The sequence below is a fragment of the Diabrotica virgifera genome, chromosome 2, assembly GCF_917563875.1.
Source record: "Diabrotica virgifera virgifera chromosome 2, PGI_DIABVI_V3a".
NCBI classification, from domain to species: Eukaryota; Metazoa; Arthropoda; class Insecta; order Coleoptera; family Chrysomelidae; genus Diabrotica; species Diabrotica virgifera.
The window spans coordinates 26,943,968-26,966,330 of NC_065444.1; the positions used below are offsets into that span (position 1 = coordinate 26,943,968).

General features: G+C 34.7%; 1 protein-coding gene across 2 annotated transcripts in view; it reads right to left on the reverse strand.

Annotated features, from left to right (window-relative positions):
- Positions 1-615: 615 nt before the first annotated feature.
- The window catches only part of LOC126879468 (lysocardiolipin acyltransferase 1-like), a 43,965-nt gene continuing 22,217 nt past the window's right edge, over positions 616-22,363 (reverse strand). For both annotated transcript variants that reach the window (XM_050642491.1, XM_050642492.1), the window contains exons 3-7: positions 19,939-20,045; positions 13,147-13,360; positions 11,993-12,189; positions 10,699-10,883; positions 616-8,557 (exon numbers count right to left, since the gene is read on the reverse strand). In XM_050642491.1, coding sequence (XP_050498448.1) covers positions 8,200-8,557; positions 10,699-10,883; positions 11,993-12,189; positions 13,147-13,360; positions 19,939-20,045 — 1,061 coding nt within the window. In that variant the 3' untranslated portion in view covers positions 616-8,199. The remainder of the gene's footprint in view (positions 8,558-10,698; positions 10,884-11,992; positions 12,190-13,146; positions 13,361-19,938; positions 20,046-22,363) is intronic.

A 22,363-nucleotide genomic window follows, 5' to 3' on the forward strand; every position in this document is an offset into this window, starting at 1 on the left:
GAAGTTATAGGCAGTTAAAATGGGGGGAAATATAAGTGGACACCCGGTCGTACAGCACAATTAAAATTTTAAGGGCAGTTATGACTAGAGAAATGAAAACGTTTCAATGCAGTTATATTGGATGAAGCTTTTGTTAGGCATATTCTTGAGTTCAACTTTACAATTTTTCAATGTTATTTTCGAACATATTAAAGGATTATGTACGGGATGATGTATTTCTAAGGAGAATAAGTTTGTACTTACTCACTTCTTATTGTGGTCTTTTGCGCATAATTCATAATTGTGGTTATGTACAGCTAATAAGTAATTACATAGACACATAATGCTTAGATTGCGCGTTGCAATATAAAACTGTTCCCCCAGTGTGACAGAGAAAAATGTTGTAAGAAGGGTATGCATCTCTTTCTAATTGACGGAAGTGGGAAAGTCACGTGGTCGATAAACCCAGCGGATTAGAAAGAGATGCATACCCTGCTTACATTTTTCTCTGTCGTACTGTGAGAACAGTTTTAGGTTTCACCGCGCAGTCTAGGTATTACATTTATATTGTATATTAAAGTTTTTTAACCTTTTATTGTGGATATTTTCATTGGAAACATGACAATAAAAGACACATTGGAGGTTTAAACACATATATTTGAAATAAACATTGACATGCTAATATGACACCAATATATAATTGTCTAATAATGTAATACTTCTTATTTTCTAGTTTGGCACCTTAATTCACAGTTCTAACCGCCTTGACGATTGACAGGTATTTTTCTTAAATATGCAGAAAGCGGATATTCAACTACTTTTCCATTTCCAAAGGGCAAATCATCGTTGTCTTAATCTTTTTAATAATGAGCATGTAGGTACGTTTGAATTGACTGCCAATAATAAAAAGAGTAAGACAAGTTTATTTTGACCTTTGAAATAACGACTTATCGGCAAAACTGAGCTTAAACGTGTTCAACATGTGTACTTCAGATATAAGGATGTCAATCACACAACCCCAAATTAGTATGTTCTTTGGACAATTCTGTGTACACGATATTCTATTGAACTTGCTCAATTTTTTCGATATGACTCCCATCTAATCCTGGTAGAAGAGTTGTTCTTAAACAGCAATGTTAGCAAGAATTCCGTTAGTTAAGAACATATTTACTAATACTTAAATAAAATGTCTTAATTCCTCATAAAGCGGAGAAGTCGTGCTAAATAGTATGAAAGAACAGTTCTCCCACGTAACAGTTTAAATGCCTTACATATCCGGGTGATAAAATAGAACTATTAGCTTTGATAGGTTTATCTATATTAGCCTAATCGTTTTGCACCTTATTATATTTGAATATTATTATGCTACGTTCATTCTCAAGATAAGCTAAGACGCCAGTTTCAGACACGTCACCAGTAAGTGTTTTTGCCGTCGCAGCTTGTCATTAATCTCTAACCAATGACAAGCTGCGAAGAACGACACACCCACCGATAACGTGTCTGAAACGGGCGTCTTAGCTTATAATGGAAATGAATGTAGTATATTTGCTCGTAAGAAAGGTCTGCTTAATTGTCATGGAAAGCAATAAAACAATATTTGACGATTTTATATTAGTTTTTCGACTTTTAGATCAAAGTCGTTACCAAATTAATTGTTCAGGAAGTAGGGCTACATAGTTTTATTTAATGTTAAGTCGTTAGTTACACTAATCCTCATTCTAATGACAAATTCTACATTTATAATGTGAATTTGGTTGCATAAGCTTGTCGATTTTTGAACAATTGGATTGTTATTACAATGTCTAAAAGAATTCTTCACAAAATGTGCCGCGAAATATTTTCACAGGAAGTACATACAATTTGGCACATGTTACATATTCGCAACATCAAGTACTTCCTATAATACAAGTACGGTCATTGGATGCTTATTGGAATAAAAAATGTGTTGTTTCGTTGCATTACTATTTCCATAATAAACATTGTAAACACATTGAAATTGCAAACAACACATACCTTCTTGACTGATCAGCATTTAACGAATCTAGTTACGCTAAAGAAGAGTTAGCTTGTAATTTTTGTGTAGCACCAATTACTTTTTGGAGTATTATTGGTTTGGTTCTATATGACTGCTAGATATAAATATCGTTATTTTTGTCACTACCTCCCCGTGCCTGGAGTGGATAATTTGCGCGCCTGCTGCCTTCCTTTGATGTAGCCGTTTCCCAGGCTCCCTCTCCGGAATTGATCTCTGATTCCCCGTTACCCGTTACAACCATGGTAGGCGCAGAACCTACCATTGACAGTTGATAAGGCAGACATTTGAAAGATGCGTCGCCGATGCGAGACCGTGCGATCAGCGTAAAGTTATTCACAGACACCAAGTTATACGAATGAACCCGTTGCCGATTGGCTTTGATCTAATAGAAGCTCTCCTTCCGTTTCTGGTTGGAGCTCTTTCTGCATGTATTAGCTCTAGAATTACCAGAGTTATCCAAGTAAATGTGGATACGATGTTTTACCTTAACTTGTACTGAGACAAGCATATGACTACTGGCAGGATCAACCAGGGAGGATTTAATACTTACCTATTTGTCACGTCCAACCTTTCTGCTCGTAGTTCCCACATAATAAGTAGTAATGCGACTTTAACGTTAGCTTTAAGTTGTAATAATTATTGCAGGTTTTATTTATATTAGGTAATCTTATCTACAGGATTAATTTTATAAGTATTCAATATTATTGCTTATAATATTTTTATAGTCGCACTCTAACGGTCAAACCATTTATGTTCATGTCCAAAGTATTGTTCTGATATCTTAGTTTACACCAATGACGTATGATAGAGCTATTCATCGCCGCCATTTTCTCGTACACGTGACATATGACGTATATTGTACGTCATTTGTCAATTATACAAACTAAATGGCGGCGATGAATAGGCCCATATAAACGTCATTGGTTTATGCAACATGGAAACGTCAAATGGAAAATTTGAATGACTATACTTTCGCCATCTGCATTATTAATGTTTAAACGTCATTAGAAATGGCTTAACACACTGAAATAAAGTTTGACTTTATTTTTATATTGAATTTCGTTGTTAAAGTTGAATCGTCAAATATTTCCTTAAGAATTCACGGACAATTAAATTAGAGCATTCGCAGACAAAAAACTACAAAGCAAATGTCTTTAGTTGTACTTTATGAATGTTTCCGCATATTTTCCAATACCTGTTTAATTCAATAAATATGATTAATAATTCAAGAAAATCGAAAGTTTTGGATATCTTCCACTTCAAAAAACCTTAACTTAGGGTGCGCAGATGTCGAGACAAATTTTAGAACATCTTAAGAGAAACATTTATATATAATATACTTTGATAAATATCGATAAATGGACAGAAAATATTTCGGAAACTTTTTAAGTTTCCTTAATTATTCTAAAACACCTAGAAAAAGATTCCTATATAAGTATCAATACCTTCGTGCTTTCTCAACTCTGTTTAACAAACAGGTAAAAGAGAGAAAAAGCTATGTCAATGCGTATACATGGACAGTTTCCAAAAACTTTAAGTTTATTTCTTCTTTCCCTATATACCTTTGAAGATATATTTATTGAGCAACGCAAAAAATGATTAAAATATTTTCTTAATATATTATTGAAAACTGTCCTATGTATTCTTCCAAGTAATATTTTAAAATACATTAGGATTAATTGTTTAATGTCTGACAATTAACATCAATACAATAAAGACAAATAATTTGTAAGAATAATAAGTACTAAGAAAGTTAATTGTCAAGGTATACTGGAAAATTTTTTCTCTTTACTTATTATTTTTACTATGTGACATCAATGAAACATCTATGAATCTAATACCATTAAGAATCCTGAAGGCTAAATTTTCGAAAATGTATTTCATTTTTCCACCTATTAATGAGGTTTTTTGGTTAATCAGATCATTTTATTTCGTTCCTACACCTTCTCAATCTAATATATAGTACTAACTATATTACGTACGTTTCAAAGGTAAGCTCGAGGCGACAGTTTCAGACGCCTGATCGGTGGGTATGTCATGCCGTTGCAGCTTGTCATTGGTTAGAAATTAATTTGTAACCTATGACAAGCTGTCACGACATGACACGCCCACTGGTGACGTGTCTGAAGCTGTGAGCACGAGCTTATCTTGGGAGTGAACGTAGTATATATAAATATTGCTTAATAAACAAGTTGATTATTTTTTATTATTCGTGACTAACACTCATCCAGCATTTCCTGCTAGGCCGGTTTCCTCAGTTAAGCTAACTTAATATAAGATAGCAAATCAAATCTTTAATCAATTTTCTAAATTTGTTGGTAATTGTACATACATCTTCAGTTATATTTAACCTTCAGAACTCTTCCTGGCCCAGTGTCAACCAATCTACGAATAAACTTAGTATTTGACTATATTTGTGAATGGCTTTATAACCATGAACAAGATTTTTAAGAATCTTCTCACGAAAATATCAATCAGGAACTTGTGCTGTTGATAATATTAACGTCTTTTTTTTTTGTTTTGATAAGTTTACTTTCGTACCCTAGTCAGCAGGTACTCGTTTAGTCTTTTTTGTTGAGTTGAAAAATGTTTAAAACTCACTTTGTACACAATTAAGTTCTTCTAAAGGTTTCTGGAATATTTTAAAAAAGTTTACTTTTGATACAAATCAGATATTGGATTTATTCAGGTTCAGGTACATCCATTGGCCATCGAATAATTCATAAATCATATATTCCAACTTGAGACAATATTACGGATATAATCTTTTGTTAATTAAGGACGTAAATGCATCGATTTTGCCTATTACTACTCCAGATTTCATTATAAGTATTTGCTATTTGTCTCAAAAACCACTACAACATCATAAACCCTACATAAGTATAGTCTTTGACCGTATGTGTTTGAGATTCTTCTTCTTTTGGCATCATAAACCCTGGATCGGTCTTTGTCTGTCTAGATATGTCTTTCCATTCAGATCTCTCTTGTGCCCTTCTCCTCCATTGCCTTATGTTCATGGTTTTCAGGTCGTCTTCTACGTCATCCAACCATCTCGTTCTGAGCCTTTCCTTTCTTCGTCTTCATATCTGCTTCCATCGTAACATTTGCTTTGCTGCCTTTGCAACTTCTGTGTGGTTGAGATTGTTTCTTTTTAGTAGACTCATAACCTATTATAACTTGCAAGTGATTATTACATTTATATATTATTGAGAGATTTTTTCTTAGACTTCGAATGTCAGAATTGCGCTTACAAAGCTATTGAAGAAGATTTTATAGAAAGATGGTCTAGTGACGCGCAGCATAATTAAAAATATTGGTATTGTCTTTGGGATGTTCAAAACATATGTACAAGCTCACTTCCAGAATTTCCAAGTACTGCTTTTCAAAGCATGTATGCTGTATGTGTGTATGCTGTCAGTACTCCTTGGTTTATATCTCATAAAACATTTATTGTATTGAAACATTGACTTCCTACCATTCCGTCCAGTCAACGAGTGAGCAAATGACAGTCGATTTGATAAAAATATATTCATTGCTAATTTAAGCAAAGAATAGGACATCCTGAGCAAGTTTTTACTGTTTTTAGTTCAAGCAATAGAAGATAATGTCCTACCTTTCTATCTAATAGCTCTCCCATCATCGATATATTTCAGCATATTTTGCATATAATCGTTATCACTGGAACTGTTCCAGCAAATGTCAAATATCATAATCTATTAAAAGCGCTAAACGTTCTTAACTAATATGTTGACATCGCTAGTTGTGATTATTGATGCAAACAGTATTGATGTTAAAGTACAAAATTTTATCAATGATCTGCTTCTAGGTGTTGTTGGTTTAGTTGGTTCTATGTTGGTAAGTGTCGCAATATTAATAAAGATCCTTGATAAACAATAATGTAAAATAAAATCAATATTGTTTTAGAATGATTTTGACAACTTCAGCGTAACCTTTTAACGTTTAACTTTAAAATTGTTTTACCTAGTGAGCTAGGTACATCCTTTTCGTTAAGAATGTCTGAAAATACGTTCCAGATACGTTCCATTTACTCCTTCAACATATTTAATAAATAGACATATCGTCAATATCAAAATTCAAATTTTTGCTGCTAGAGACCCACCATAAATCGTCACACATGAATTATAACAAAGAGTTATTGTGTCTGTTTTCTGAGAGTCCACTATTCTTCCTTATAAAATTTTGTATTCTCTTTGTGAACACATGTTTTACTTTAGTAGTAGTATTATATTCAAAAAAACATGTCTATATGCCTTAACACATTTTGTAACTTGGTTATTCAATAACATTTCTTATATCAACCCTTTGGCTGTAATGAGAAAAAATCCAAGCTCTTCAACCCAAGAAAAAGAAATGATTGTAAAACTACTATACTTATCTTTATCCAAGACATGAAGATTATTATAGCTTAGGCACACCTATCATGTAGCCTTCCGATCCCACTACGATCATACAGCAGAACGATTGTGACAAGGGAATTGAGTGTGTCTTGTTATGCCGCAGGCTACACCTCTTCGTCGCTTGATCAATCCTACTCCCACCCATATCCATTGTCGTGTCCGATCATACACTGATGCTGCAGGCTATTCGTGTTCCTGCTGTGGGACGCTTTTCCATTGGTGTTTTTGGCGGTATTGTTTTCTGTCGGTAATTGGAATAATAACAGCTATAAAACCGGAGGAGCTAATTGAATCTGTATCGATCAACGCAACGAAATCGTAGTATATGTCGCAGTCAATAAGATATATGTCCACCGTTCTCAGTTTGTGTATTCAATAAGTTCAGGTGTATTCAATTTTAGTGTATTCTACTTGACCATCTAAGACGCTTCAAGGTAACATAATTATTGATCTGCACTAATACGGACTAGTCGGTAAATTAATAATGGAGGTTTTGGTGTATCTCATTAATCGGATTTGAACTATTCATGTAATTTGATTTTAGGAATCGAAGACAATAGTTCTCAATAAAACTAAGAAGATTTTTTTAGATAACATTGGTTATCTACTTCAGATTGCAGCCTTATGTAAAAAGAGACGCCAACGTGAATAGCAAATCATCGCATAAAGCGATTGGGCTTGATAGCGACAAAAGAAGAACGTATTTCGCTGTCAGGGTGTCGTCAGACTTAAATATTAGCTTTTTGTCTCGATTGGCTGAGATCCTGTACCACATGGACGACTTCATGTAGGAATTTCTCCACCAGATCTTTCATTTGGTTCACTCATCGTGTTGGGCAGACTCGTCTATGCTTTGTCTTATTTATTTTCCATTTGCAATCTGATGTGATCGGTTAAATATACGTCCTATATTGTAGAGTTTTGTAAATGAGTGTAGTGAACTTTTTTAAAACAATCTTATTCCAGAAAACAAAACGGTATATGTTTTATATGTGATACAACAAATATGACTGAAAGTCACTCAACCACGCATGCATACTTTGAATTCTTGTAACCGCTTTAAAATTTTCTCTTTATTTATACATAAAACATTAAAAATTTAATACATGTATAATGTGAATGTACTTTCTGATAAGCTTCCGGCCCATTTCGTATCTATTAACCCTTTCGCTACTCATGACACAGATCCGTGTCAGGCCGAGTCTTCAGACAGTGCACGTGACACTGACCCGTGACACATGCACATTCAAACTTCTATTGCCACTAGAAAGTGAGCACGTCTTCCAAAAAAATGCCGCAATGAAAGGGTTAAATGAGCCTTCGGTGCCTATAAAAAATTTCGTTATTTTTAAAGCACCTTCGTAAGACGCTGTAAACGGTGCCTATAAAATTTTCAATAGTTTTGTAAATTTTAAAATTACAAATCTTTGATCCCAGTTTATTAGATCTGTATATTGATCTAATGCAATTTGCGTACCTACTAAATTTTATAAGGCTTCAATTTTCTATTCGTATTTTTTATAACCCGTTATACATACGTACATCAAATTATTTGATTGTAGTAAAATATTTTATTTGCCAATGCCAACTACAATTTGTAATATTTTTAAAATTAACTTCGATAGCAGAATTCTGCGTAGTAGCTGGTAAAACTAAGTAGTCAAGAGATCATATATAATCCCTTATGAAATGATGCAGATAATCGTCCAGATACTGTTCCACAGAATCTCTTTAGTAAGGTACAAAGTATAGGATCGAATATTTTGCCTAAGGCGATGACCCTAAGCGAGCATTTTTATTCTTTCTCCATAAATGTAAAAACACCTCAAAGTTCAAAAATTCTTTCAAGCAAAAATTAGTACATAGCATAAAACATGTGTTTAACACAACCATTATCATATATTTGATCTCCGTTATAAAAAGATACGCGCTAATGTATGGAAGAGTCGTCCAAAAAAGGAAAGCTACGTACAGTTCCCACCTTTTGTTGCATCTGAGGATTGGACCGTGGAGGAATTTGCCTGTGGCTTTGAATTCTTTTATAATCGTTTCTTTATCTCTCCAGCGTTTTTCTAGAAATTGTTTTAAACCATCCTCCGATGTGGGCAATACTGACTTTGGATATCTGAAAATATAGTGAACCAAATAAATGAGTAGATACAGTTAAGAAAGTTAGATATTTTTCAAAATTCATATTTTACAAACGAAGACAGGTAACAGAGTTCAGAGATGCTTTAAGTATCTCTCTTTATTAGAGGATGATACAATTTATAGTCTCTGTAACAGGACTTTCTTTCTGATTAACGGGAAATAAGTTCATAAGTTATCCTTAAACGTCTAAACGATCTTCAAGGATAACTTATCCTTTACTGAGCTGGAACTCGGCGAGGCCGTTGGACGGATGAAGATCTGAAAGGCGCCTGGCATAGACGGAGCCATGCCGGAGACCGGAAACTATAGGACAACTTAAAATGAGACTCTGTATGTTATTGAAGTGGTGATACCGATCGGCAATCGTCTTGTGCAAAGGACGTGGAGGGATGCCGGCTCTCAACATCCCTTCATGATGAAGTCTGATAGATATCAGTGTCTTCTTTCAGCGGTTCTTACTTGAAATAAGTTCGATGTGCCGCTTGCCTTCGATAGATCAGTGTAGAAACTCTAATGAACTTCCATAAGTTGCTAATTCTGGCCTGTTGCATTGGTTAAATAAATAAAACACTCGTTATTTAGATAGACTGTAATGAAATTTGAAAAGGGCAAGGAATAGAACATTACAATGAGTTAACAGCTACCGTAAAACCGCCACAACACATCTTTCTACACTTTACCGGCTTTATTTGCAAATTGGCGCGTGAAGAATTCTCTTCGAAGAAGCGTAGGAAAAAAGATCTTTGCGTGTGTTCTTAACGAATATTGATAGCTGACTGCCTCTTGTACTCTTGTCCCCGCTAACGCATGCAGTTCGTTGCTGTTTGGCGGGAATCAAGTTTCTTGGAAGTTGTCTGCAGACATTGTGTATTTAATCAAGTTTTTTATGTGTTTTCAGAGGCGGCGCTGAAATTTATTGTTTGTGAAATAAATTTATTTGGTTAAATATAATTATTTTGTTTGGAGACTACAGTTCTCCAACAGGACTTGTGAGGGTGTATGTAAGGAGGATAGATGCGAAAGAGAGTTAACGATAGAGTAGAGCCCGAAGGAATGGGCGAGTAATAGCGGAAAGGCAAGGTGGACGAAGGAGGTAATTCCGGATCTGAAACGATGGTGGAAATGTAAGTTCAAGAAACTAGACTACTTCCTGACGCAGTTTCTGACCGGGCGTGGTTAGTTTTCGCGCCTACACAAATACGATAGGCAAATCTGTCTCGGCGGAATGTGCTTTTTGTGGGGTACAGGACGCTCCCGCTCACCATTTCAACTGCCAGAGGTAGACAAATGAGGGGGGACACTTCGAGAAGCGAGTGGATTTCAGGCTGGATAAAAGGACCACGGTAAATGGATGAGAGGTGAGAAAAGGGAAAGTGAGAAAATAAAAACTAAAAATATGAGGTGAGAAAATGGAAAAGGTACACTGTCTGATCTCTGGGGTGATGACGAAGAAGTAGCAGGAGGACAGAGGAGGAAATTTAACTAAATATCTGAAATGTTGTTTCTTTTTTTGTTCGAGAACCAGGAACCGGTAGGTACCAAAATTAGGGTATGGCCTCACGGAAATATTTTTTTCTTTTGTTTTATTTTAATAACAAAATTCTTGAACTAATTTGTTTTTTTATTTACTGTGATATGTATAGCTAGCTTGTAAGTTTTCCTAATATAATAGTTATTCTTGTTTCAAGGTGATGATTACCGAAGGGATTTTAAGTTTTTCGTTGAGTGGTAAGACTAGTTAAGGTTTTAATTGGAAAACTGATAACCCGCACTACCCTGTGGTCTTCTGGCCTATTGCCACAATCGACCATGCCAGTGTGTATTGCTCCGTGACATTATTTGTCTAAAAAAGATTTCCCCTACCATTGCTTGCCGTAATTCGATGGCTTTTGATACACAATAAAATTTCATTTGCGGATTGCAGCCGGTTTTAGGGAAATAAATAGGCAGTTTGTCAGAAAAAAATTAATGCCCCGTATCTCGGAAACGAAGCATTTGCGGACATATGTTTATAAAGCAAACTATCATTATTTTATTATGTAGATTCACCCCCTGAAGTTTGTCGAATTAATTTACAAACACCACATATATAAGAGTACCTAATATGAAGCTTACCTCACCAAATGAACTTTAACAACTCTAGGAAATTTTCCTGCTAATATCCATTTTTCATTTTGGGGGATTACATCTGGGTATACTAAAATAATATCGTATACAGCATCCAGACTGTTTTTTTCTAATAATTGCTGCGTCAAATACACAAATCCTGTTGTTTTAGGATGCAAAACAGTTTCGTAAAGCTGAAAAAAAAAGAATATTTTCATTTTGCGAAGTAAAACCTAAGTGTCGTATATATCAAAATATCATATATCACAAATATTTACAATTAATTTAGAGAAAACCAAGATCTTTACATGAAATAGGTACCTACTCGGAAGCAAATGCTAGTTCTAAATAAAATATTAATAAAGCAGCAGCATCTTCTTCCTCAAGTGCCATCTCCGCGACCGAGGTCGGCAATCATCATAGCTATTCAGACTTCAGAGACGGCAGCATAATCACTTGTTAACCAAGAAAAATAATGCAAGAAAAATAAATTATGTAGTGAATTGGATACTCGATGAAGATGGAGACTGATTCATCCCTACCGTTTCTCGACGTTCTCAGAAAGAATAACAAATTGCAAGGTTTTATCACTCTGTTTAAAGAAAACCCACACGTAGCAACCGCTATGTGCATGGAAACTCCCATCACCCATCTTCACAAATTAATTCAGTCATTAATACCCTTTTCTCCAGATCAGTAAGCCTTTGCAATGATCAAAGTAGATCTACTGAGTTCTCTTCTTTGAAATAAGACCTCATCGAAAACGGTTACCGCGAGTATCACATCGATAGGAGCATCCACAAATTTCAATCTCCCGCTCAATCGCAACCCAAAGTCTCAGACCCTGATCATACGAAAGCTCTTATCATAGCCCTTATCCGTTTCTATAAATAAAGAATTATCCGAGAAGCCATAGAGATCGAAAAACGGCCAAAAGGGATGACAGCACCCGGTTGCCTTCGTCATGGAGACCCCTCCTAAAGAAAACATCTTCCGCTCACGTACTGCAATCAAAATCCTATGGTCAAAAATCTTCGCGCCATCCTTACCCAACCCAAGCGCCACTCCAGAGAATCACGGTATAAATGAAGGGTCCTCCATCAGAAACAACAGTATTGCAGTGAACAGTGTAGTGTCTAGGGTTTCAGGAGACAGACCGGAAGCCATGAGGGGGACGTCGAAAGCTCGGTCCAGAGAATATCCACACGATTCAACCCGGAAACCTGGTGAGTTTGTGTGTGTGAGAGAGAAAGAGTTGGTATGAACCTACTATACAGTAACTAACAGAAATAAAGTTTTTTACCGGCAAATTGTTTTTAAGAGCATAGTTGTCGCTACTTTTTTTGGTTTCTTCAGTAAAATCAGTTCCTTCCGGGAAGAGTAATAGGCTATGCTTGTATTTGATATCAGTAATATATTGTATATATTGGTTAAAAATTTTCTTGTCCTCTTTCCAAGATCTGTTAATGTAAACAAAACATGCAAGCTGCATTACCCAGCCTGAAACCAAAAAAATATATAAATATTTGGAAAAATGGCGTAAAAAACACGTAAAATTAGAATAAGAATATATACCGAATAGTAAGGTATTTGAATCTTTGTAGGTATTTGAATTAATAAATTTTAGTCAACTGAACTAAGGCAAACGATTTTGGTGATGTAATCACTAAAATGGTGAACTGGCGCTATTTTGAAGTACCAAGTACCAGTACTATTTAGGCATTTGAAAAGACCAGTACTATTAAAACATTTGGAAAAGGTGCTGAAAGAAATACGGGACCAAGAAGACCTACCGAAAGAATGGACTGAAGCCACAGTGTAGGTACCCAGTTCACAAAAAAATAGACAAAAGTTTAAGACATAATTACAGGAGAATATAGCGTTACTAAATGTCGCCCTATTACCTTTGTAAATACAGTGATGAGCTCGCTAGTAACCGCTAGCATACGACCAATAGACCAATATGGCGTAGAAACATGGATCATTATATAGAAAAGACAATAAACCATGTTAATACTTTCGAAAGAAACATATTAAGAAGATTACTGGGACCCATTTGCGACAATGGTATATGGAGAATAAGGTTCAACCACGAGTTATACCAATATTACAAAGAACCCTCTATAGCAAATTATTCGGAAGTACAAAGATTGCGCTGTGCAGGACACCTTATAAGAATGGATAATGATAGCACACCTAGCAGAACCCTTAGCGGAACTGTGGTGGGACGTCCGTCAGTTAAAATACCTAGAAAGAGGTGGATAGACGAAGTGAGAACCGATGCCAAAGAGATAGGTTTTGTGGGTGGATAACTGAAGGAGATCAACCAGGGACAGAAATACTTGGAGGTAGATCGTGGGGGAGGCCAGGGAACGACTTAAGTTGTAGCGCTACAGGAGAGAGAGATTAAAGATGCTAAGCGATAATAAGACTTCGTATATAAATAATAATGTTTACCTGGTCCTGGTATATGTCTTATCTCATTTTTAAGGAGAAATTTTGTAGAATGGGCCAACTTGCGTTTACCTTCAACGCAGTGATATAGTGTAGGCCAAAAAAAATTCCAATCTGTTCTTGTCCTGTGGTTCATCAACAGGATAGAAATCTCGTCCGTTCTTATAGCATCGCCTGTGACGTGAATATTACATCCGCAGAATAACTCTAACAAAGCCTAAAAAGTAAAGTGGTTAATAAACATGTAATAAACAAATATATACTTATGTAATTACATAATATTATGTACTAGGGTTCTTTGTAAACTAAGGTTCCCTATGCCGATGAGAAAGAATGCGGCGTGCTAAAAGAAATCTGACAACACTGCCTTACACATCAACTCTCCCTCTGTCTCTCTCTCTCTCCACTACTTTTGCCTCGCTGCATTGCTCAGTGTTGGCCTAGCGGCCTTCGAAGATGGAGGTCACGGTTGCTGTTACTGCCAATTTTATTCGTAAAAAGGTTCCCTATGCAGCTGAGAAAGGGTGCGACGATTTAAGCAGCTTCCTCGCTCCGCTACGGAACCAGGAGAGTGAATACGCATGGGATACAGCGTCCTCGCTACCTGTTTAGACCGGTCTAGTTAGATTCAAAAATAGAAGTGAGGTTACAATAATTACAATCAAGTTGAAAATTGGCAGGATTGTTCAAAATACCACCATAAATGAAATGTAAAAAGTCCTTATAAATCCGATCCGAGCTAAAAAATTTACGCGGGGTCAAAGGCCACCAAATATGGTTTTTAGCGATTTTCAGTGAAACGGTAAGTTTTATCATAAAATTAGTTCTAATAAAAAATGTAGATTAGATCATTATCTATAAAAATATCTTTATACTTTTTTTTCTAAGAGCCACCGTTTTTGAGATACAACGATTCAAAGAGTTGAAAGAGTTCTAATCGGCATAATGTGTATTAGTACACCACGTATACACGGTGTCCCAAAAAGATTGGTCATAAATTATACCACAGATTCTGGGGTCAAAAATAGGTTTATTGAACCTCGCTTACCTATATACAATAGTGCACACAAAAAAAGTTACAGCCCTTTGAAGTTACAAAATGAAAATCAATTTTTGTTTCATATATCGAAAACTCTTAAGAGATTTTTCATTGAAAATGGACATGTGGCATTCTTATGGCAGCAGCATCTTAAATAGAAATTAAAGTGAAATTTGTGTACCCCATAAAATTTTATGGCGGGTTTGTTCCCTTAAACCCCCATAAACTTTTGTGTACGTTCCAATTTATATATTATTATTAGTGTGGCACCATTAGTTAAACACACTGTTTTAAAACATGTTTGCCTCTTAAGACTTTTTCGATAAGCCAGTGTTTATCGAGATATTTTGAATATTTATCGAATTCACCACATATATGTATGTGGTTAAGTATGTAAGATTATAGAGACCTGTTAATAATCTGAAAATGTATTTATAATTTACATTTTTAGGTATATTTTGAAAAAGAAGCCACATCTCGATAAAAGGAGACTTATCAAAAAAGACTAAGGGCAAAAAAGTTTTAAAACCACTGTGTTTAACTAATGGTACCACAATAATAGTTTAATTGGAACGTACAAAAACATTTGGGGGGTTTAAAGGAACAAAACTCCCATAAAATTTTTATGTAAATATACAGGGTGTTTCATTAATAATTGTCCATATAGTAACTGGACAAACCTTAGCACAAAATACGAAGATTTAACCTAAAACACTTAAATAAAATGTGGTCCCTTACTGAGTTACAGGGTGTTTTATCTAAAAATTTAAAAACTATTTTTGCTCAGCATTTTAAAACTATTCAACGTACCTTTTTCATACTTGGCAGAAAGTGGGACTACTATACAACCTACTAAATTATGATAAACACACGTTTCTAGCTACTACCAGAGGCGTACAACAGGTGATAGTGAATGGTTGACCCTTCTCAAATTTTACGCCACTGGAGGAATTACTATTTTCGTACCGTTTTTAGATTCTCCAATACTTTCTACGTAAATAATATACTCTTCATTGGTAACGAAAAAGTCATTAGGTTTCGAGATATTTGAAGTTAAATATGAAACGGCACAGTTATTTTGATTATTTTATGATATATGATTCATAAGATTAAAATTTAAAAATTATTTGTACCCAGTACTTTAAAACTATTTGGCGTATCCTTATCATACTTGGCAGAAAGTGTAGGTACTGTACACCTTACTAAATGATGATAAATAAACGTTTCTAGCTACCACCAGAGGCGTACGACAGGGGATAGTGGCTGGTTGACCCTTCCCAAATTCTACGCCACTGACGAAATAGCTATTTTAGTGTAATTTTTTGATTTTCCAGTACTTTTTATGTAAATAATGTACTCTTCATTTGGAACGATAAAATGATAAGTTTTCGAGATATTTGAATTTAAAAATGGAGCGACACAATACATTAATCAAAATAACCGTGTCGTTTCATTTTTAAGTTCAAAGATCTCGAAAACTAATGACTTTATCGTTACGAATAAAGAGTATATTATCTTCATAGAAAGTATTGGAGAATTCAATAATTAAACTAAAATGGCAATTCCGCCAGTGGCGTAGAATTTGGAAAGGGTCAACCATTCACTTTCCCCCGTCGTACGCCTCTGGTAATAGCCAGAAACGTTTGTTTAACATATTTTAGTAGTTTGTACAGTACCTATACTTCCTGCCAAGTATGAAAAGGATACGTCGAATAGTTTTAAAATGCTGAGCAAAAATAGTTTTTAAATTTTTTGATAAAACACCCTGTAACTCAGTAAGGAACCACATTTTATTTAAGTGTTTTAGGTTAAATCTTCGTATTTTGTGCTAAGGTTTCTCTAGTTACTATATGGACAATTATTAATGAAACACCCTGTATTAATAAAGAAGCCGCATCTCGATAAAAACTCGCTTATCGAAAAAATAATAGGCAAAAAAGTTTTAAAAACGTGTTTAACTAATGATGCCACAATAATAAATTAATTGGAACGTACACAAAAGTTTGGGGGGTTTAAGGGATCAAAACCCCCATAATATTTTTAGGGGGTGGACAAATCTCACTATAATTTTGTTTTAAGATGATCCTGCCATAAGATATATTGAAAATCTTATGGCATACATATCCACTTTCAATAAAAAATCTTTAATAGTTTTCGATATATTGAAAAACATCGATTTTCGTTTTGTAACTTCAAAGGGCTGTAACTTTTTTATGACCATATTTGTACTAAGGTAAGTTAGGTTCAATCGAACTATTTTTGACTCCAGAATGTGTGGTATAATTTATGACCAATCTTTTCGGGACACCCTGTATACATCACTGAAGCTGTAATACTACACGTAAACATAAGGTTGAAGGTGACCTTTGACTCCGCGTAAATTTTTTAGCTCGGGTCGGATTTATGAGGACTTTTTAGATTTTTTTTTTGAACTGGTATTTTGAACAATCCTGCCAATTTTCAGCTTGATGGTAATTTTTGTAACCTTGGATGTGTAAGTTGACCTGAGTAGTTGTAACATGAAAGGCATCTTCTCTGTATATGTACGGCCGATTTGGTACCACAATAAGCCCCAGAGGAGATAACGGAGTCCTCTACACTCTACAGATAGTAGAGATTCCGTCATTTGGGAATGCACTAATTTGCATATTATTATGGCACAGCTAAAAATGATCTAAGAACCGTCTTAAAAGTTGATGATTGGTTACTGACATTGAATTTTGCTAATGAGTATTGATTTATTTAATGCTAAGTTAATTGTGGCTTAGGAAGAAACTTCATATTTTGACTTAGTGCCTTCCCAAATAACGTGACCTTAATCTCATGACTTTTGATGTAAAATAATTAGGGAAGCAAGAATTCGAAAGTTTAGAATTTCCCATTGAGTTTCCTTTGACGATTCACCACCTGGTATAGCAAATTATTGTACAATTTTATCATTAAAGAAAATTTGGAGAAAAGTACAACCCCAGCAAGAAAAGTGAGACGATACTAATATGTTTACGAGGCTACGCCAAATAAAACCCTTAAAAATGCTGTAGATAAAGGGTATTTAATTAATTAATTTGATCATTAACAAGAATAAAAATACAGAAATTTGAAATAAGAGCTGTTGGTTTTTGAATGTTAAAATTATAAAATAAAATTACTAAAATCCTTTATAAAAAGTATATTTTATTTAAAATCCCTTAAAGGACTACATCATAGAACGTTTTCGAACTAAAAAGTTCATTATCAGTGCTGTTTACAGGTTTTTGGCATGCTGATCCACCATGATATGTGGGAAAAAACCTTTTAAATGTTATACAATTATGTTATGTTTACATTATTGTAATGATATTGGAAAAAATGATGTTTAAAATATTCCTAGATATAACAACAGGCATCACAGGACTCCACACGGCACGTGAGTTGCTTTGTCCGGAGGTTGTATCCTCACATTACGGATAGTAACTAGCAACGAGTTGCTAGTTACTTAGTTTAGTTAATTAGTTATTTAAAGGATTTTCACCCACATACATATATCTTGGTGTAACGTAATAAAAATGATATACAGGGTGTCCCGAAAAGATTGGTCATAAATTATACCACACATTCTGGTGTCAAAAATAGTTCGATTGAATCTAACTTACCTTAGTACAAATGTGCTCATAAAAAAGTTACAGCCTTTTGAAGTTACATAATGAAAATCGATTTTTTTTTTCATATATCGAAAACTCTTAGAGATTTGTTATTGAAAATTGACATGTGACATTCTTATAGTAGCAACATCTTAAAAAAAATTAAAGTGAAATTTGAACTATTTTTGACCTCAGAATCTGTGGAATAATTTATGACCAATCTTTTCGGGACACCCTGTATAATATTCACAAAACTCTTCACCTTAGCTTTGGAAGATGTCTGGAACTGGAATGGGAAGACATGGGTATCAACATAAACGGAAAGAAACTTAATCACCTCAGATATTGCGATGGTTTTGTTCTTATTACAGCCATACTGGAAGAACTAGCCAAAATACTGGCTCCACTAGCATAAGCATTAGAGAAGACAGGATTAAAAATGAACATGAAGATAACAAAAATCTAAAGCTAATAAAGAAACCAAACAATTGATGTACAAAGAAGAATCACATTAGCGTGGGCAGCGTTTGGAAAGTTAAGATGGATAGTAAAAAGCATAAAGATACAACAGTATTTAAAAATCCGTGTATTTGATCAGTGCCTCCTTCCTGTTTTAACGTATGGTTCAGAAACATGGACATTAACAAAGGCCAACATAAACAAAATAGAAATAATTCAAAGAAAAGTGGAAAGATCCAGGGCCGTAACTACGATGTTGGGGCCCCGGGGCAAAAGTAATCTGGTGGCCCCCTACCCCCCAGCGCAATGGGGGTCCGGAAAAATGTTTGATATTTAACCCCTTGAAAACGCATTTCCCTCCTGTGTGAACACCACACTCTCTTCTTTCTTTTTTTTTCAGCATGTCTTGCAATAATTATAAAATTAGCAGCGCTAATGAATACATCTTCATCAGTATCTGACATTGTGGACGGATCATCAACGAATGCGTTCGTACGCTACAATGTAAATGGTCTTACTTTGTAGCGAACGAATAACCAAGCAAACGTAAATGCACCTTAAGGTGCCTTAAGCAACTGCAATGTGAGCCAAACACAGTCAGTGAAGCTGGTCAGTGTAGTGGTGGGACTGATCCTAATGTGCTCATTCTATCTTACCCTTACCCTTCTTTTCAAAATGTGGTACCATGTGGTTCCTTTCACATACCAAGATGTGGTCTGGGAAAATTGGTTAAGACAAAGTAGCTGGGCTGGGACGTGGGGCCCCTATTCCGGTTGCATTTTAATTTTTATTTAGCCGAAATATCTAATTTCCTCAGCAACAATTTATATCTTTACGAAAGGTCTCGGGGGCCCCAGCTTAGCCCGGGTCCCCTCTTCCAATGGAATTTTAGGTTTTGTTACGCCGAAATAACTAATTTTCTAACTAATAATTTAAATTTTTATATTAAGGCCTCGGGGGTCCCAGTTTCGCTCAGGGGTCTCAGGGCCCCTGTTCTGTTCTAATTGCATTTTAGTCGAAAATACTAATTTCCCCAGTAAAAAATTAAGACTTTATGTTGCTGTCTTTTTAAAATTGTGTCATTTGAAAATATTTCGTCGATATCGGCTTTTAAATTACATATTTTTATTTTCCTCGTTAAAATCTATGCACGGCCAACTAAACTCTGTGGGGCCCCCCTTGGCTGGGGGCCCCGGGGCACTGACCCGGTTGCCCCAATGGTAGTTACGGCCCTGGAAAGATCCATGTTGGGAATAAAACTGCAAGACAGAAAATCAAACAGAATGATAAAAGATTGACTGCGGAATAAAAAAAAACTGGAGACCGTGGACAGGAGGAAGAGCTGCCAATAAGGACATACAGATATGGAAATACTAGTATTTAGGGAAGGCTTATATATAAAGTTGGATAGAAATGGGCTAAAGATGATGTCTTGGTGAGTCAAGTATGTCAAAATATTGTAAACAGCATTGATGATGAACGTTTTAGATCGAAAACGTTCTGTTATATAGCCCTTTAAATTTAAATAAAATATACCTTTTATAAAGAATTTTTGTGATTAATGGTATGCAGGAATTTATTTTCCTTGGGTATTTTGAAAATTATAACAATTATATCTAAGCAACTTTCAAAAGTGTTCATTTAACCTAATCTCGTACTACAGATTTCGTTACTTACCGTGGGATAATACTGCCAGAAGGTGAAAATAATATCGGTAATATAACGATAAAGTCGATTAGAAATGAATAATAACGGGAACAAAGGACAAAAAAACGTTGTATAACCTAAAATATATCAAATTATTAAATTGTACAATTTTTGCATCTACAAAAGCATTGTCTAATGTTTTTCTACAGTTAATCGTGATAAAATCCCACAGTATTCAAATTTGCAAAAGCTCTAGAAGTCGGTTTAGATGGGAAAGACATAAAACGCAGCTAGGACAAATAATCCCCGGACAAATAATCCCGGACAAATAATCTCCACAATTTGTTTGACAAAATAGCCCCACAAAAAATTCCGGACAAAAAATCCCAAAAAAATATTTGCTGCCGAATAGTTCTCAAAAGTTTTCCCGTGTAGGGGAGCCTAAGCAGGGATTTTTGCAGTTACTCGAGCGCGTCAGATTATCATATGAGGGGAAACCTGGTACCTTGCAAATGCACCTGTACCATAATTTAGCCATATATTGGCTCTTAACACAGGGGAGTTCGTTCGAAAAAAAAAATCTATCCTTAAAATACTCGAAATTGTCAAATTAAGATAATGTAAGTTAAGTACATGCAAAAGAGTGTATATTTCAAAATATGACGATTTGAGCGTGGCGTAAGGAAATGGGTGAGTCAAAAAGTTTCACAAAAAAAAAGCGAATATTTCGCGAAATGAACGTCACATCGAAAAACTAAAACCTACGTTTTCAATATTTTTCAAAAATCTATCGAATGATACCAAACATGGCCCCCTACGGAGAGGGGTGGGGGGTAAATTTAAAATTTTAAATACAATTTCCGCGATATTTCGCGAAATAAACATCAGATCGAAAAACTGCAAAATACACTTATTCAATATTTTTGAAAAATCTATCGAATGGTACCAAACACGACCCCCCAAGGAGGTGGGGTGAGGGGTTACTTTAAAATCTTAAATAGGAGCCCCAAATTTTTATTGCAGATTTGGATTCTTTACATTAACATAAGCAAGCGAAAATATTTTTTCGAATTATTTATAGATGGCGCTATAATCGGAAAAAACGATTGTTGGAAATGGAAAATTAAATTAAAAAATGGAAAGTCCTTACTAAAATGGAAAATTTTACTTAACTTTTTTTGGTTTTAGGACCAAATAATCACAACCCAGTAGGTCCCCACAGCGCTCGAGTGACTGCACATTTAGCATACTTTGCTCCTCTACGATGTTTTTCAGCCTCAGTGCATGAGAGTTATAGCAATGGCCATGAAACCGCTTTTCGGCACGAAAATAATGATTAGCAATTAAGATTAAGCATGATTTGTAATTTCGATTACCAAATTTCGAATTTCAATTCCATGCCGATAACTTCAAATTTTCCATGACAAAAGAGTGAGTTTTTTCAAAAAATGTAAAATAACTGCAAAAGTTTTTCAAATATTGTAACTTTATTATAAGAGATTTTTTATGAATTTTTCCTCGGTCATTTGGAAGATAATATTGTATGCCCCTAAGAAGCCCAAATTTTGAAAAATTAGATAGTGTTTAAAAAAAATTAAATACCAAAGGTTTAAGAAAACGTAGTCCGTAGGGGCACGTATCATATTATAATAGAAACATTTTTCTAATTGAACTTTTTCCTTCAATCGAAATATTTTTGTGAAAATGTGAAAAATCTAAAAATAACAAATCGATCACGATTTACGTACATACCCGAAATCTTCTGACATGATTCAAAATATACAGTGCGTCCATAAAGTAACGCATAAATTCGTTATTTCGTAAACCGGCGACTTTAAGGAAAAATCCCGAAACAGGTCGATTTTTATTTTTAAATTACGATTTTTTTGCATATATATCATACTAGTGACGTCATCCATCTGGGCGTGATGACGTAATCGATGATTTTTGTAAATGGGAACAGGGGTCCTGTGATAGCTCATTTGAAAGGGTATTCAATTCTCTATCCAATAATATACACATTAACATAATTATTTATACAGGGTGTTCAAAAAACATTTTTTTAATTAAAATAAGTGAGACAAAAAGAAGAATATATGTAATTTATTTTAATTCAAAATGCATTTTACTACTGTCAGTAAAGAGAAAAAAAATTTATTTAACAAATATACATTGATTTTCGTTTAAACGAAATGTTCAAACTGCCAAGAGATAGGTGGGTGGCAACTTTAACATTGAATTTAACCGAAAAACAATGTTTATTTGTCAAATAAACATTTTTTTCCTGTTTTCTGACAACAGTGAAACGTATTTTGAATTAAATAAATTACATACATTCTTCTTTTTGTCTCAATTATTTTAATTAAAATAATGTTTTTTTGAACACCTTGTATAAATAAATATGTTAATGTTTATATTAGTGAATAGAGAATTGAATACCCTTTCAAATGAGCTA